Genomic DNA, 14,438 nt, shown 5'->3' with positions numbered 1-14,438 from the left:
ATCGGGGTTACACGGGGTATTTGTTTTGTGCCGGTTGACTGGCACCACCCAGTTTTCTTAAAAGGCTCCAAGCTTTCCTGCTTTATTTGCTGAAATTTGATGATGAAGTTGTTTCCATTTCTTGCATCAGGCTGCATCCAGACTATGTAGAAGGTTGTCAGCAATCTCTGGGTCACCACTATGTAGGAAGGTCTGATAAAGTTCTTCGGTCTCTTCATTCCATCCTGGGATGCATTCTTTTCTAAATCCTTTGGGGATCTTTCTTTTTGCTGCGTCAATTATTGCCCTCACGAATTTTTGATAATGTTGGCTTGTAGGTGGTATCCATTGTATGGTCCTGTCAAGGTTTTTGGCGAATTTAGGCCAGTTGGCTTTGTGGAAGTTCCATCTGGGTCTGGGAGTAGAGTGGATTAAAGGAATCTGAATTCCAATTTCAAGCAAAACAGGGTGGTGCTGGCTATGTGGGAATTTGTCCAGTACTTTCCTGGTTATAGAGACTGGTTGCAAATTTAGGTCTTCTGAGGCGAAACATAGATCTGAGTTGGTTTTGCATTTCCAAGCTGCAGATTGAAACGTGCTCTTGTCTTTGGCATCAAAAATCAGTTGGGCTTGGTTTGCAGCAGCCCAGTTGAGTAACAATTCCCCGTTATCATCCGATGAGTGGTATTTCCAGTTGACGTGTTGACTGTTAAAATCGCCTGCATAAATTGTAGGGTGTGGCTTGATGCTCAGAATGTACTGTGGCCAGGGTGTCTGAGGTGGCTTATAGATGTTCACTATTGTGAGATCGCCTAGTTCAGAAACGACTTCATATATGTATATTATTGTTTATGGAGGTTGACAGCAGAGAGGCATTTTCTATGTTTCTTCTGATATATGTGGCTGCGCCATAACTGTGGCGGTACGTGGCCCCCAGTACGTCATAACCTTGGATCTTGCCTCTGCTGGATTGTTGTTCTTTGTTTTCTGTGTGTGTCTCTTGAAGGATTGCCGTATCTAAATACCTTTCTAATAGAAATTTAGAGATCATAAGTGGCTGTATAAAATCCACTCCTATCTGTTGGCTCCCCATCTTGAGCCACATAGCACCTCCAGCCCTACGGGGACATGAGGCTTTAGTGAAAGAATACAGAAAAATTATCAACAATCCACTTTTACCAGTACATGCCGATCTTCCTCATCTATCAAGGCTTAAATCCAAGAAGACTTCTCTGGCACTCGCACAACATCTGCACAACAATTTTAACATCAATGCCTAATGGAAAGCTAAATGGGCAGTCGAAAACCCAGAAAGGGGTAGATATATAATGATCCTACACTTTTGCCAGGTTTCGACTTGCCTCGCCAGCATCGGAAAGCTTTGAACTGAATCCGTACTCTACATGGTGTTAGTCAGTGTTTAAATGGGGGCTAGTATCTACCCCACATTATGATTGCAGGTTCTCCTGCCAAACCATATACCACCTTGTGTCTGGCTGCAAACTGAGGGCGTATACTGGCCCATGGCCTGACTTTTTCAATGAAGGTAACTGTCCTTGAATGGCTGGACAAACTGGACATTGACATTTGATTGAGTCTAATTGATATATAAGCCCATGTATTATATGCCATACACGAAATAAATTCTCATCCTGGAGGTTTGGCAATCCTCCCCCAAAAGGGGGAGCCAAGAGACATGGACAGAGTGGATAGGGAGATGCTCTTTACACTCTCACATAATACCAGAACCAGGGGACATCCACTAAAATTGAGTGTTGGGCGGATTAAGACAGACAAAAGAAAATATTTCTTTACTCAGCGTGTGGTCGGTCTGTGGAACTCCTTGCCACAGGATGTGGTGCTGGTGTCTAGCCTAGACGCCTTTAAAAGGGGATTGGACAAGTTTCTGGAGGAAAAATCCATTATGGGGTACAAGCCATGATGTGTACCTGATTTTAGAAATGGGTTATGTATGTACATATGTACCTGATTTTAGAAATGGGTTAGAAATGTACCTGATTTAGAAATGGGTAAATATGTACCTGATTTTAGAAATGGGTTATGTCAGAATGCCAGATGCAAGGGAGGGCACCAAGATGAGGTCTCTTGTTATCTGGTGTGCTCCCTGGAGCATTTGGTGGGCCGCTGTGAGATACAGGAAGCTGGACTAGATGGGCCTATGGCCCGATCCAGTGGGGCTGTTCTTATGTTCTTATGAGACACTGCACCTCAGGCATGGTGTCTGACTGGCATCCTTGATCCAGCAAGCTAGACTGCAAGTACAAAGCTGATTGTTTCTCACAGATTCCCCTTCTTGTCTTTAAGACCTTGTGTAGCAGTTCCTAAACTGTGGGTCTGTGGTCCACCAGTGTGCCATGACCCAATTTTTGGTGGTTTGTGAAACTGACAAGGCAGATTAGGCCATGTGCATCAAGGATTAAACAACCAAGCTACGGGAGGGTGGGGAGCATGGCTGCCCAATCACCATTATAGGCATAGAGGCTTGAGTGGCTGGTAAAATGAAACATTTTATTTAGGTGAGTCCCGATGCAAAAAAATCTGGCAGCCCTGCCCAAGTGTATAAATTCCTGTGTGGATATGGAGTGAAGAATGTAATAAACTTGATATTTCTAGTAAATTCCGTTTAGTAGAAACCACCTCCAATCCAAATGTTGTTTATATTTATTATTTATTTGTGACCTCCATGTCAGTTTTTTTGCTAGATGTTCTGCTGAGTATTTCAGGAAGCAATTAAAAGGCCCATATAATGTCAAAGCCCTTGATACATATATTAGACAAATGACATCTTCAATGGAGACAGTGAGGTTCCCATTAGAACAGGAAAAGAAATACGAGAATGACATATGGCAGTGTAATTAGCATGATTAGAGAGGCACAGGAGAGCAGAGTTTATGCTTTAGGGAGTGTGTAATATGAAACCCACATATTTAGTTAACTACCAAGAAAACTTCAAAAATGCACTCCTTTTTTAATGTCAGAAAAACAAAGGATCCGCAGTCCAGCTAAAGTTAAGCACATTAAGTTAAGCACATAAAGTTAAGATCCTATTGATTTGGTGGGGGAGAGCCATATCTGCTGATCCTGTATCCACAGTTTCATCAGTCTGCTGTGCACCCCACTGTGCACTCATGAGATGCTCTTCTGAGCCCCACAGAGACTACACTTGTCTGCCTGCAGCCTTTGTGGGTCTTGGAGTGGCCATTTAGGCCAAAATAATGCTACTTTAAAAAAAAATAAAAAACGTGTTTGGCACTGAGAATGCAACCTTCCCTCCGTTTACTGTTTAAGCAGAAAGGGCTCTTACAAACCATTAAGCATTGAATGCAAATAAGGCTATTGCACAGGGGGTCAGGGGGTGATGTTCTGAATCTTTGATAACTGTATGTTGGAACATCTCCACTTGGGAATATATCCGGTGTAGCTTATCCACTTGTTAATTGCCAGCTGGAAACACCTCTTATGGGGCATAATTCACTGACATTTAGTTAGGTTTCTTTCCAACATCCTAGTATAGTGAGGCTCAAAGATGTGCAGGATGGAGCTCAAAAGGGCTTTCTGGGAGTTTCTGTGGTCTCCAGGCCAGCATCCTACACTGGACTCCCTGGTCTTTCCAAGAAACAATCTGCCACTTCTCGAGTAAGAGTGCAGGGAATGAGTGAGAATCCACAACCTATAATCCACCTTTCCAGCTAGCCTTCTGGTTGCCATAATGTCAATGATAAAAAAGCGGACTGTAGCTCAGGGATCACCCTTGGAAAAGAGGTGCTTAGCAAGATCTTCAAACATTCCTAGCCCTGTACTTTTACTATCCATGACTCCATTCCTATCACTTCTTCACCTACGCTGGTGCCATACATAGGTCTTGTATGCTACACCATGGTTAGCTTGATGGGTACTAGATGGCAAAGGAATACCAGTGGATGCCTCTATACAAGACACATGTCACAGGAGGATATCAAACTACTCACCTAGGTAGTTTCATTGCCATGAACTGTAAATGGATTTGCATGGGCATAAATCAATGTATGTGGATGTAATTCCCTGTGTACGTAGTTCTATTGAGTTCCAAAGGATTGAAGGTCATGATGTCATTATAGCACAGCCAAATGTAGGTTATTGACCTCATGAGGAGTGCTGGTCACTGTGAAATATTGGTTGTGTGCATCACAACACAGCAGACTTCCTATGGGAGGGTTCAGTGGCAGTATAACGAGCTGAGATCTGGGGATGTGGTGAAACAACTGTTGGTCACTTCATTTTAGGCTCCCTGGTTGACTTAAGCCTGATAGTTTGATAGCCTGCATCTTGCTACTCTTACAGTGCAATCCTGAGCATGCTTGTTCAGAACTAAGTTTCACTGAATTCAGTGGGGCTTATTCCCAGGTTAGCGTGTTTGAGATTGAAGCCTTAGGTGTGCATGTCAGAAGCTAATCTCTTAAACAGTCGGGCAGCCCAATTCAGTGCACGTTTCTCTGTAACAATGCAGCACCACCAGAATGGCTTGCGCTGCATCCTACAAGGGAAGTGAGCAGGTGGGAGGTCTCCCCGAGATAAGGGGACATCTGCCCCAGGGTAAGATCCAGCAGCGGCAATGGGGCAACTAGGACCTGCACTAACTCAATCGCTGGCTCAAGTCCACATTGCCCTTTGTTGGTGGATCAGGCTTGGGAAGGGGAGTAGAATGCAGTATGTACCCATGCTGCCAATCCCAGTTCCCCCAGGCCTGATCCACCCTTTCTTATCCCCTCCCCACCCTCTTCTGCAACAGTGCCACTCAGTGTGGAATACACTGTGCCGGGTGTGTTCTTTGTGTCAGTGTGCACATGCTGGCAAAGGCCTTCCCATTAGCTGCCAGACTGCTATGCTGGTGCAAAGTGCTTTACAGCACTTTTGTGATGGCTAGCACTAGTGCAGCGCATGCTGTGCCATTGTGCACACCAGCTAGATTATGCCAAATTTCAACGTCACCATTTGCAGGTCTTCAATGCCCACCTTACAATAGTAAGTTGCCCACACAACAGTTAAGGAAATAATACTTTGTAATTGACCAATACATTATTCCCTGGCCACATTACTGCTTTCCCCAAGCAGACTGCACTGCCCGTGGGCAGACAGAGAAACATGTGCAAGCAGATCACAGACTGTACACAACATCTAGGCTGAAGAAATCTTGTTTCAAGGGTCACTTGCTGTGGCTTCCTTATTGGCTTGGAAGAACAGTGCAAAACACCATTGTCTCTAAATGTAGGTGGTCTTTATTTTTGTAGCATTTAAATCTGTACTATTTACAATTGATCTTAGACTGCAGCTCACATTCAGAATTTACGCTGCGGCAGCACGAAAGACAGAGAATGTAACATGTTTGCAAACTAGATATTTGAAGTCATTAAAAAAAGAGAAAGGAAGACAGCTATAAAAGAAATGGTTATCTTCAGTTATAAGGTAACACAGGACAATTCAGCATGTTGTTGTAAATTCCACCATCAAATCCTCCTGCCGTTGGGTACTTGAGCTGAAGAAGAGGCTTCGGGTCATGAACGCAAGCAAGAGAGTCCCATTGTAAGTAACAGAGAAATTTAGCAGTTCAGTTATTGACAATAAAGATTCTCCTCCAGATGCTTGGTGCCACTTAGGGGCTCCATTCTTCATCTCTTTCATTGATTCCTTCATCTTCCTCTGGGAATGCTGAGTCATTCTGGTTTTTTAGATGCTTAACCCCTGCAAATATGACAGGAGAGAGACCACTTTTAATACCACATACAGTCACACCAGGAATCTTGTCTGCTGTGTTAAAAAAAAAAAAAAAAAAGAAATCAATGATGAGCAAAGGGGCTTTGTTTGATTTATTAAAGGAGCTCTGTGATTATATTTTATCAAATGTATTGACTGACCGTATTAAAATTGAATTTCTATTACATGGATGTCATCAGGTTGCTGCTGGCCAGGAAAATAACTTGATCCACCAAGTGACATTTTTACAGCCCGGAGAGGGGGAGCTAACAAAAAGGTGGCACGCTGCACAGGATCCGTTTCCATGCCATTCACCCCTCCATTGCATTTATCTCTCCATTCTATTTCTAACCACATACATTCAAATTTTCCAGATCTGGGTTAGACTGTGGCCAGGGCCTATGAGAGGAATTTTAGCAGGGGGTACAATGTTTCTTCTGGGCCCTTTCCCAAAAGGGGAGGGGAGCAATGGGTGTAGGCAGAATGGGGAGCAAAATAAGGCAGGGGGAGGGTGCTGACAGCCACAATAGTCTTTGGAGCCCAGGTCTACTAGGCTTCTTGATACAGAGCCCCCCGTCTACCTAATCTTGCAGCACTGGCAGCTAGATAAAGTAATATGGAAAACCAAACACTTTCCTAAGTCTCTCTAAAATCTTTGAACTATAGAAAGTTGATTGCTGAATATTCTCATCATTGTATTTAGGCTCACACTAGAATGGGCCAAAATGAACTTCTGCAGCAGCTGTAGCCCTGCACCTGGGTTCCTGAGCTTCTATATGCTCTTTCATGGTTATGGGATCCACACGCCAAAGAGCTACTGTGGCAGATCGGTTTCCTCCCAGATTTGACACTGTGTTAAGGAGGGTCATGGATGCTTTCCTGGGCCTGGTGTGTATGGCTGGCGGCAGCAGTTAACACTGCATGCACATGGTTGTGCCCCGGCATTATGCACTGGCAGTTAGTTCAGGTGAAACAGGAAAATGTCAGGTCCCAGGAACTTTATGGGCTTGTCTTACTGAAGCTTTATGTAGAATTGTCACATATTATATAGCAGTTTCACCCTTGTATCTACAGTTATTGTGCTGTTTTTTCTTGCTCTGTACCAAATAATAAAATTGGCAACAGAGGAATGTTTCGCACATCTGAAAGAGTGGACTATAACCCACAAAAACTCATGCTGAAATAAATGTGCTAGTGCTGAAGGTGCCACAAAGCTCCTGGTTATAAATCAAAAAATGCATCATGCTATTATGAATCTATGACCCTTGGACTGTACTCCAGGCCTGGTGGCAACCATGAGTATAACCCAACAGTTTTAATTTGTTTAATAGAATTGCTTTGGTTACCTCATCCTTTCACTAAATTGCTTCCACCAAGCCATAGATTCCTCTGCTGTAACACAAATTGGTCCCCAGGTTACTCACTGAGAAGATACTCTGTTTTGGTGATGTCCCATCGCCATCAAGTCACTTGTATCATGCCCTGCTAACCCTTTTGTACTCTGGTAAGCTTGCGCCTCTCATTACCAAGTTAAGGTCTCTGTGTGCCGTCTGAAATCCTGCTCTGAACATCTGTTTTTGTTTGGTGCTGCCTCTCCACTCTTGCCATCTGTCCTACACAACCCTTCTCCATTCTTCTCACAATGTAAAAGTGATTTCCCTCGATCCATCTTTCCTTTCTACGCTGTAACAATCAATATGTACCCTGAGGTTCACCTGCCTCACAAATGCTGGGTCAACATCCCCAGTGCCACAATACAAGCAAGAGTGCAGAAATATTTCAGGCTGATTTGTAAAACTTCTAAAGTTTGCCTTTTCTTCTTTCCTTTCCCTCAAAGGCTCAGGTTTTGCTGCAGATAATTTAATCCAATTAACATTGATGAAGAAAGCCTGAATGCCAAGCTATTTTCAGGAAGCATGCACTAATACATTTTGAACTGGTAATGCATTTTAGATTAAATCACTGCCTCAAAGCTTATTTGCCAGGTTCAGGATAAATTATCTGTGCAAATGAGGCAACTTTCTGACATTTCCACAGTTGCATTATGAAATCTCCGATGAGCAAACAACAACTTGACATCTGGTTTAATCCATCCAGCCGACATACAAGACATCTGAAAGTAAATGCATTCAACAGTGGGCCACAACCTTGTTAAATACTCCTGTGATTTAACAGTAGCTCAAAAATTTAATGAAAATTCAAGTTGCAAGATTCAGTTTCACGCATTAAAAAAAATCTGAAGTAGGCCCCTTGGTGCACAGCCCAATCCTGTCTAGCCAACCCCCCTCCCCCGTGGCAATGTAGTGGCATGGTGTTCAAAATCAGTATCAATGATGGTGGTGCAGGGTCACATCTGCTGACTTTACCTAGGACAGTGGTTCTCAAACATTTAGCACCAGGACCCACTTTTTAGAATGAGAATCTGTCAGGGCCCACCAGAAGTGTTGTCATGACTGGAAGTGATGTCATCAAGCAGGAAATTTTTAACAATCCCAGGCTGCTATCCTACCCACACTTACCCAAATGTAAATCCCATTTACTATCATTGTTAAAATAATATACATAATAGCTTATTAAAAGTACAGGTCTGTAACAGTTCCCCAAATGCAGTCACAAACCACAGGAGCATCAAGTCTAATATATAAACATAAAATATTGAAATGAATGGGGACCCACCTAGTGCGTCCCGACCCACAGTTTGAGAAACACTGACCTAGGATGTGCCCATTGGTCACGGCCTCAACATTTGCACGTTGGTCATTAGTGTTTGAACATGAAATAAGGCTTTTCTTTTTTTTTCCTATTTTGAGATAGTGGGATGCAAGTGAAATTTTGCAGCGGGAGTATCACAGCATAGAAAAGCAGCAGCAGTCCTTGTTAAAAATACTAGTCATAGTAGGAAAGGCAGAACTTTATTTCATGGTTTTTACAACTCATTGTAGATACAGATGCCAGAAAAGTACATCTAACCAGACTCATAGCCTAGTAACCTTACTTTGTATAGCTGATTATTAATGGATGCATTACCCACCCACCCCCGTACAAAGACATCTGCTTGTCTAACCTTGTTGTTTATGGGAACAGTCAATCTATGCTTCTGCACACAATGGAAAAGCATTGCCTGGTCCTCTGGCCCAGAGTCATCAAACCTCCTTAGATAAAACATCTTCATTTGCAACCTTGCTATATTAAGTTATGCTATGAAATAGTTCCAGGGGTCAGGCAGTGTTGGGTCAGTAAGTCAGGCAAGAGAAAGGAAAACGCTGGTCTCCCTAGAGTCCATTATTTTTGGCTTTTGTCTTGATTCCTTTTTAAAATAACCACCCATGTTTGTATCAAAGCCTTTACATCCTCCAAGTTTCCACAGCAGGTTACCTGGGGAGTGGGGGGTAATTTTAGCAGCTCCTCAGTGTATGAGGTCCTTTAGTGTTCAGTCATAGATAGATGGCCCTTGTTCAATTTGAATGAAAGTTGCAGTTGCTCCATACATGAAGACAGCAGATCAGCAGTGCAAACCCATTCATGTCTACTCAGAAGTAAGTCCCATTGTGTTCAATTGGGCTTACTCCCAAGAAAGCATGCATAAGATTGCATTCTCTTCTATGCAAGTCTGTGCCTTGTTAAGCAGACATTTCTGTGCCCTTCTTGGATATGAACACCAGAGTCCTGTGGATCCTTTAAGGGTAGCAAAGTTTTTTAAGTTCTTACTGCTAAGATAGAGTGCTCCTGATTAAAGATCTTGCAAAAATACTTGCTTGCTGCTGGTACCCATTCTGATTTCCTCCTCCCTCACCAGCAGCCTTCAATGGCTGAATGTGTTTTACTGTGTCATGCTGCTAGTATGGAACCTGTAACAACTAACAGTGGTGCCACTTGCACAGCTGGTGCCCTCAACGTGTCTCTGAGCAACTGGTATCCACGTTTTCATCCACCATATTTAAAGCGCACTTCCTCATTCCAAAGCATTACTTCCCAAAAAGCATGGCATCATTTAATGGGTTCGCATACCATCAAATCTTGGATGCCATTTTGTGCCCTCATCCAAGTTGTCTCGGGGCAGGTGCTTCTCTTGTCCTGCAATATCACTGGCCAATGGGCATATTCTGAAGGCACATAGCACATCAGCCTTGCTCAGTTTGTGACCTGTATGGGAACCTACCCAAGAAGCTTAGGTCTGTGGCCTTGGGCTCCACGGAGAAAGGGCAAGAGGGAAAGAAAATCAATATAGAGTAATGACTTGATCTTCTCCCAATGTGATAATTGCCCCAATTCTTCTCCTTCCTTTTCCTTGGAATTCCAACTCTACAGTCTTATTGTGGTGCCAGCAACTCCAGTGGGGCCATTGTCTCCACTGTCATGGCTCATCAAACAAGAGAACAATCAAAGGCTGTTTTCCACTTCTTCCCAGAGACTGCATTTCTTCCATTCCCTTTCCCCCGTCCTCATCACATTTGCTAGCACCACCGGCTTCTCAGGGTTAGCACAGAGAGGCACTTCCCTTGACACAACAATATTGTCACCACAAGCCCCTGCCAACAAAGCATGTATTAGAGTCGGAGGCCGATTTCCGCTTGTGGCTGCACAGTGCCCATCTTTGGTTGACAGCGTTCAAAATTGGAAGTGCTTAAGGCTTTCGTAGCTCCAGGCGGGCCTCACTAGCCTGTAAACACTTCACATCTGCAGGTTCCTTTTGACTCCCTCACCAGTCTTGCATTGGAACTTGTCAGCCAGTCTGAAGACATCAGATAAAAGACCAGAAGCCCCAAAGGTCAGCTCAAGGATTGCTGTTTTGGCTGGTAATGATCTCTGCTAGTCACTTAATGTTTTGTACACTGAAAGCAAAATGACATTTCTGAGTTGATGTTTTCGGCCCTGTGGCTCTTTGGGGGATACTCGCAACAATTGTTTGAGGTAAAGAGCTTCGATTGGGGGAAGGGGGAGAAAACTTGGCATACTTGTCATACAGTTTGACCCAGCAAGTGATTTTTGCTGGATTTTTCTTGTCATGCTGAACAAGGACATCTGACTCCGTCCTCCTGGGCAGCTTACAACCGAGATGAAATGCTGCTGTTAAACTATTACATTATCAAAACAGGTTTGCATCTCAAAAAAGACATAGTGGAAATGGAAAAGGTGCAAAAGAGAGCGACTAAGATGATTACGGGGCTGGGGCACCTTCCTTATGAGGAAAGGCTACGATGTTTGGGCCTCTTCAGCCTAGAAAAGAGACGCCTGAGGGGGGACATGATTGAGACATACAAAATTATGCAGGGGATGGACAGAGTGGATAGGGAGATGCTCTTTACACTCTCACATAACACCAGAACCAGGGGACATCCACTCAAATTGAGTATTGGGAGAGTTAGAACAGACAAGAGAAAATATTTCTTTATTCAGCGTGCGGTTGGTCTGTGGAACTCTTTGCCACAGGATGTGGTGATGGCGACTGGCCTGGACGCCTTTAAAAGGGGATTGGACAAGTTTCTGGAGGAAAAATCCATTACGGGGTACAAGCCATGATGTGTATGTGCAACCTCCTGATTTTAGAAATGGGCTATGTCAGAATGCCAGATGCAAGGGAGGGCACCAGGATGAGGTCTCTTGTTATCTGGTGTGCTCCCTGGGGCATTTGGTGGGCCGCTGTGAGATACAGGAAGCTGGACCTATATGGGCCTATGGCCTGATCCAGTGGGGCTGTTCTTAAGTTCTTATGTACATTCAAAGGGGGCCTTAACTCATGTTGAACCGGCTAAGTGCTGGAGCAAGGAATTTTCCTCTCTAATTTAGAAACAGTTGGGACAATCTTCTAGCTCTGCCCTACTTGCCTTGCACAGAAATGCTGCTGCAGCTGGTACAATTTAGAAAAAGCTCAGGGTAAGAACAGCAGGGTAAGATGAGCATCATGGCATAGCTATATCAGTGGAGTTCCTAGGAGGAGCAAGGGTGGCAAATGCCCCAGGGCACCATGCCCCCAGGGACTGTGCACAGTCTCCCCGCTGCACGCAGTCTGCCCAGCCCTCCTTAGACCCCCAAATGGCAGAGAGCAGCACTTGGCACAGGGGCAGCATCCTGCGGTCCTGGCCCTGGAGGGCGCAGGGCCAGGATTGCCAGTGAGCTATATGGCAGGCAGGAGGCCTGGCTCAGTTGGTAGAGCTGCCGCCTTGTATGCCTGAAGATCTGAGGCTTCCAGTTCGAAACAACCGGAAGTATCCGAGAACTGATGACACACTGATATACTGATGAGCTGACCCTAAGCGGCAGAGAAGAGTTGCCATCAAGTGGAGCGTGGGAGGTGAAGGCCAGAGACAGGCCAGACCGGGAAGGAATCCAGCTGGAACGAGGAGTTCTATGAAAGACTGGAACTATTCAATGGTAAAAATCCCTACAGGGGTTTAGAACAGCCTGCCTATGTAAACCGCCTTGGAGGAGAAATCTGACAACCAAAGAAAGGCGGTATATAAATACCTGTATAAATAAATAAATATATGTATCATGCGGATGCCATAAGAACATAAGAACAGCCCCACTGGATCAGGCCATAGGCCCATCTAGTCCATCTTCCTGTATCTCACAGCAGCCCACCAAATGCCCCAGGGAGCACACCAGATAACAAGAGACCTCATCCTGGTGCCCTCCCTTGCATCTGACATAGCCCATTTCTAAAATCAGGAGGTTGCACATACATGGCTTGTAACCTGTAATGGATTTTTCCTCCAGAAACTTGTCCAATCCCCTTTTAAAGGCGTCCAGGCCAGACGCCATCACCATATCCTGTGGCAAGGAGTTCCGCAGACCAACCACACGCCGAGTAAAGAAATATTTTCTTTTGTCTGTCCTAACTCTCCCAACACTCAATTTTAGTGGATGTCCCCTGGTTCTGGTGTTATGTGAGAGTGTAAAGAGCATCTCTCTATCCACTCTATCCTTCCCCTGCATAATTTTGTATGTCTCAATCATGTCCCCCCTCAGGTGTCTCTTTTCTAGGCTGAAGAGGCCCAAACGCCGTAGCCTTTCCTCATAAGGAAGGTGCCCCAGCCCAATAATCATCTTAGTTGCTCTCTTTTGCACCTTTTCCATTTCCACTATGTCCTTTTTGAGATGTGGCAACCAGAACTGGACACAATACTCCAGGTGTGGCCTTACCATTGATATGTACAACAGCATGACAATATTAGCTGTTTTGTTCTCAAAACCTTTTCTAATGATCCCAAGCATAGAATTGGCCTTCTTCGCTGTCGCTGCACATTGGTCGACACTTTCATCGACCTGTCCACCACCACCCCACGATCTCTCTCCTGATCTGTCACAGACAGCTTAGAACCCATCAGCCTATATGTGAAGTTTTGATTTTTTGCCCCAATGTGCATGACTTTACACTTACTGACATTGAAGCGCATCTGCCACTTTTCTGCCCATTCTGCCAGTTTGGAGAGATCCTTCTGGAGCTCCTCACAATCACTTCTGGTCTTCACCACTCGGAAAAGTTTGGTGCCATCTGCAAACTTAGTCACCTCACTGCTCACCCCTGTCTCCAGGTCATTTATGAAGAGGTTGAAAAGCACCGGTCCCAGGACAGATCCTTGGGGCATGCTGCTTTTCACCTCTCTCCATTGTGAAAATTTCCCATTGACACCCACTCTCGGTTTCCTGGCCTCCAACCAGTTCCCAATCCATGAGAGGACCTGCCCTCTAATTCCCTGACTGTGGAGCTTTTTCAATAGCCTTTGGTGAGGGACCGTGTCGAACGCCTTCTGAAAGTCCAGACATATAATGACTACAAGTTCTCCCACATCCACATGCCTGTTGACCTTTTCAAAGAATTCTATAAGGTTCGTGAGGCAAGACCTACCCTTACAGAAGCTATGCTGATTCTCTCTCAGCAAGGCTTGTTTGTCTATGTGTTTTGAGATTCTATCTTTGATGAGGCATTCCACCATCTTACCCGGTATAGATGTTAGACTGACTGACCTATAGTACAGACGCAGTGTACCTAGATTCCAGCAAAGCATTTGACTTTGGATCCCATCCTATCCGACGTTCCAGTGCTGATGCAGCCATGGATATTCCCAAATGTAAGGGAACATTTGTTCTCTTATCTCAAGGCTGCATTGTGGCTGCATCAGCGCTGGAAGTTGGATAGGACTGCGAGCTTTGGTGGGTTCCAAGCTGGTTGAACAACCATTCCCAGCAAGTGCTAACAAATTACTCCATGTCAAGTGGAAGAAAGGTGTGCCACAGTGGCGCTATCTTAGGCATAGCACTGTTCCACACATTTATAAATGACCTGTATGAGAGACTTGTAAATGACACAAAGCTGGAATGGAGGGCAAGCTAACATCCTGGAACATGGAATCAGAATTCACAACCATCTTGTCGGCTTGATCATTGGCTCTGTCTCAGAGACAAAAGTGAACTTCTGCACATAGGTACAAAAAACTCAGAGGCACAGATTCAGGATGGGGAAGACTTGGCTTGAGAACAGCACACGTGAAGGTAAGTAGTAAATCACAAGCTGAACATAAGCCAGCAGTGTGATGAAGCTGCAAAGCAAAAAGCTAATGCGACACTGCCTGCATTTGTGGAGGCAGAGGCTCTAGGGATCACGAGAGGTCACAGTTCCACCCTATTCTGAACTTGTCAGACCTCACTTGAAATGCTGCATCCCATTCTGGGCATCACACTTTCAGAAGGATAAAGTGGAAACAGTT

At 44.6% G+C, this 14,438-nt stretch overlaps 1 protein-coding gene across 1 annotated transcript in view; it reads right to left on the bottom strand.

Moving 5' to 3' along the window:
• Positions 1–5,629: 5,629 nt before the first annotated feature.
• The window catches only part of PPP1R1C (protein phosphatase 1 regulatory inhibitor subunit 1C), a 50,133-nt gene continuing 41,324 nt past the window's right edge, over positions 5,630–14,438 (bottom strand). The window contains exon 5 of the mRNA XM_066611166.1: positions 5,630–5,718. Coding sequence (XP_066467263.1) covers positions 5,630–5,718 — 89 coding nt within the window. The remainder of the gene's footprint in view (positions 5,719–14,438) is intronic.

This window comes from Tiliqua scincoides, chromosome 1, assembly GCF_035046505.1.
Source record: "Tiliqua scincoides isolate rTilSci1 chromosome 1, rTilSci1.hap2, whole genome shotgun sequence".
Lineage (NCBI taxonomy): Eukaryota > Metazoa > Chordata > Lepidosauria > Squamata > Scincidae > Tiliqua > Tiliqua scincoides.
Note: the sequence above shows the minus strand (reverse complement) of the source record. Positions and strands in the feature narration are given on the sequence as shown.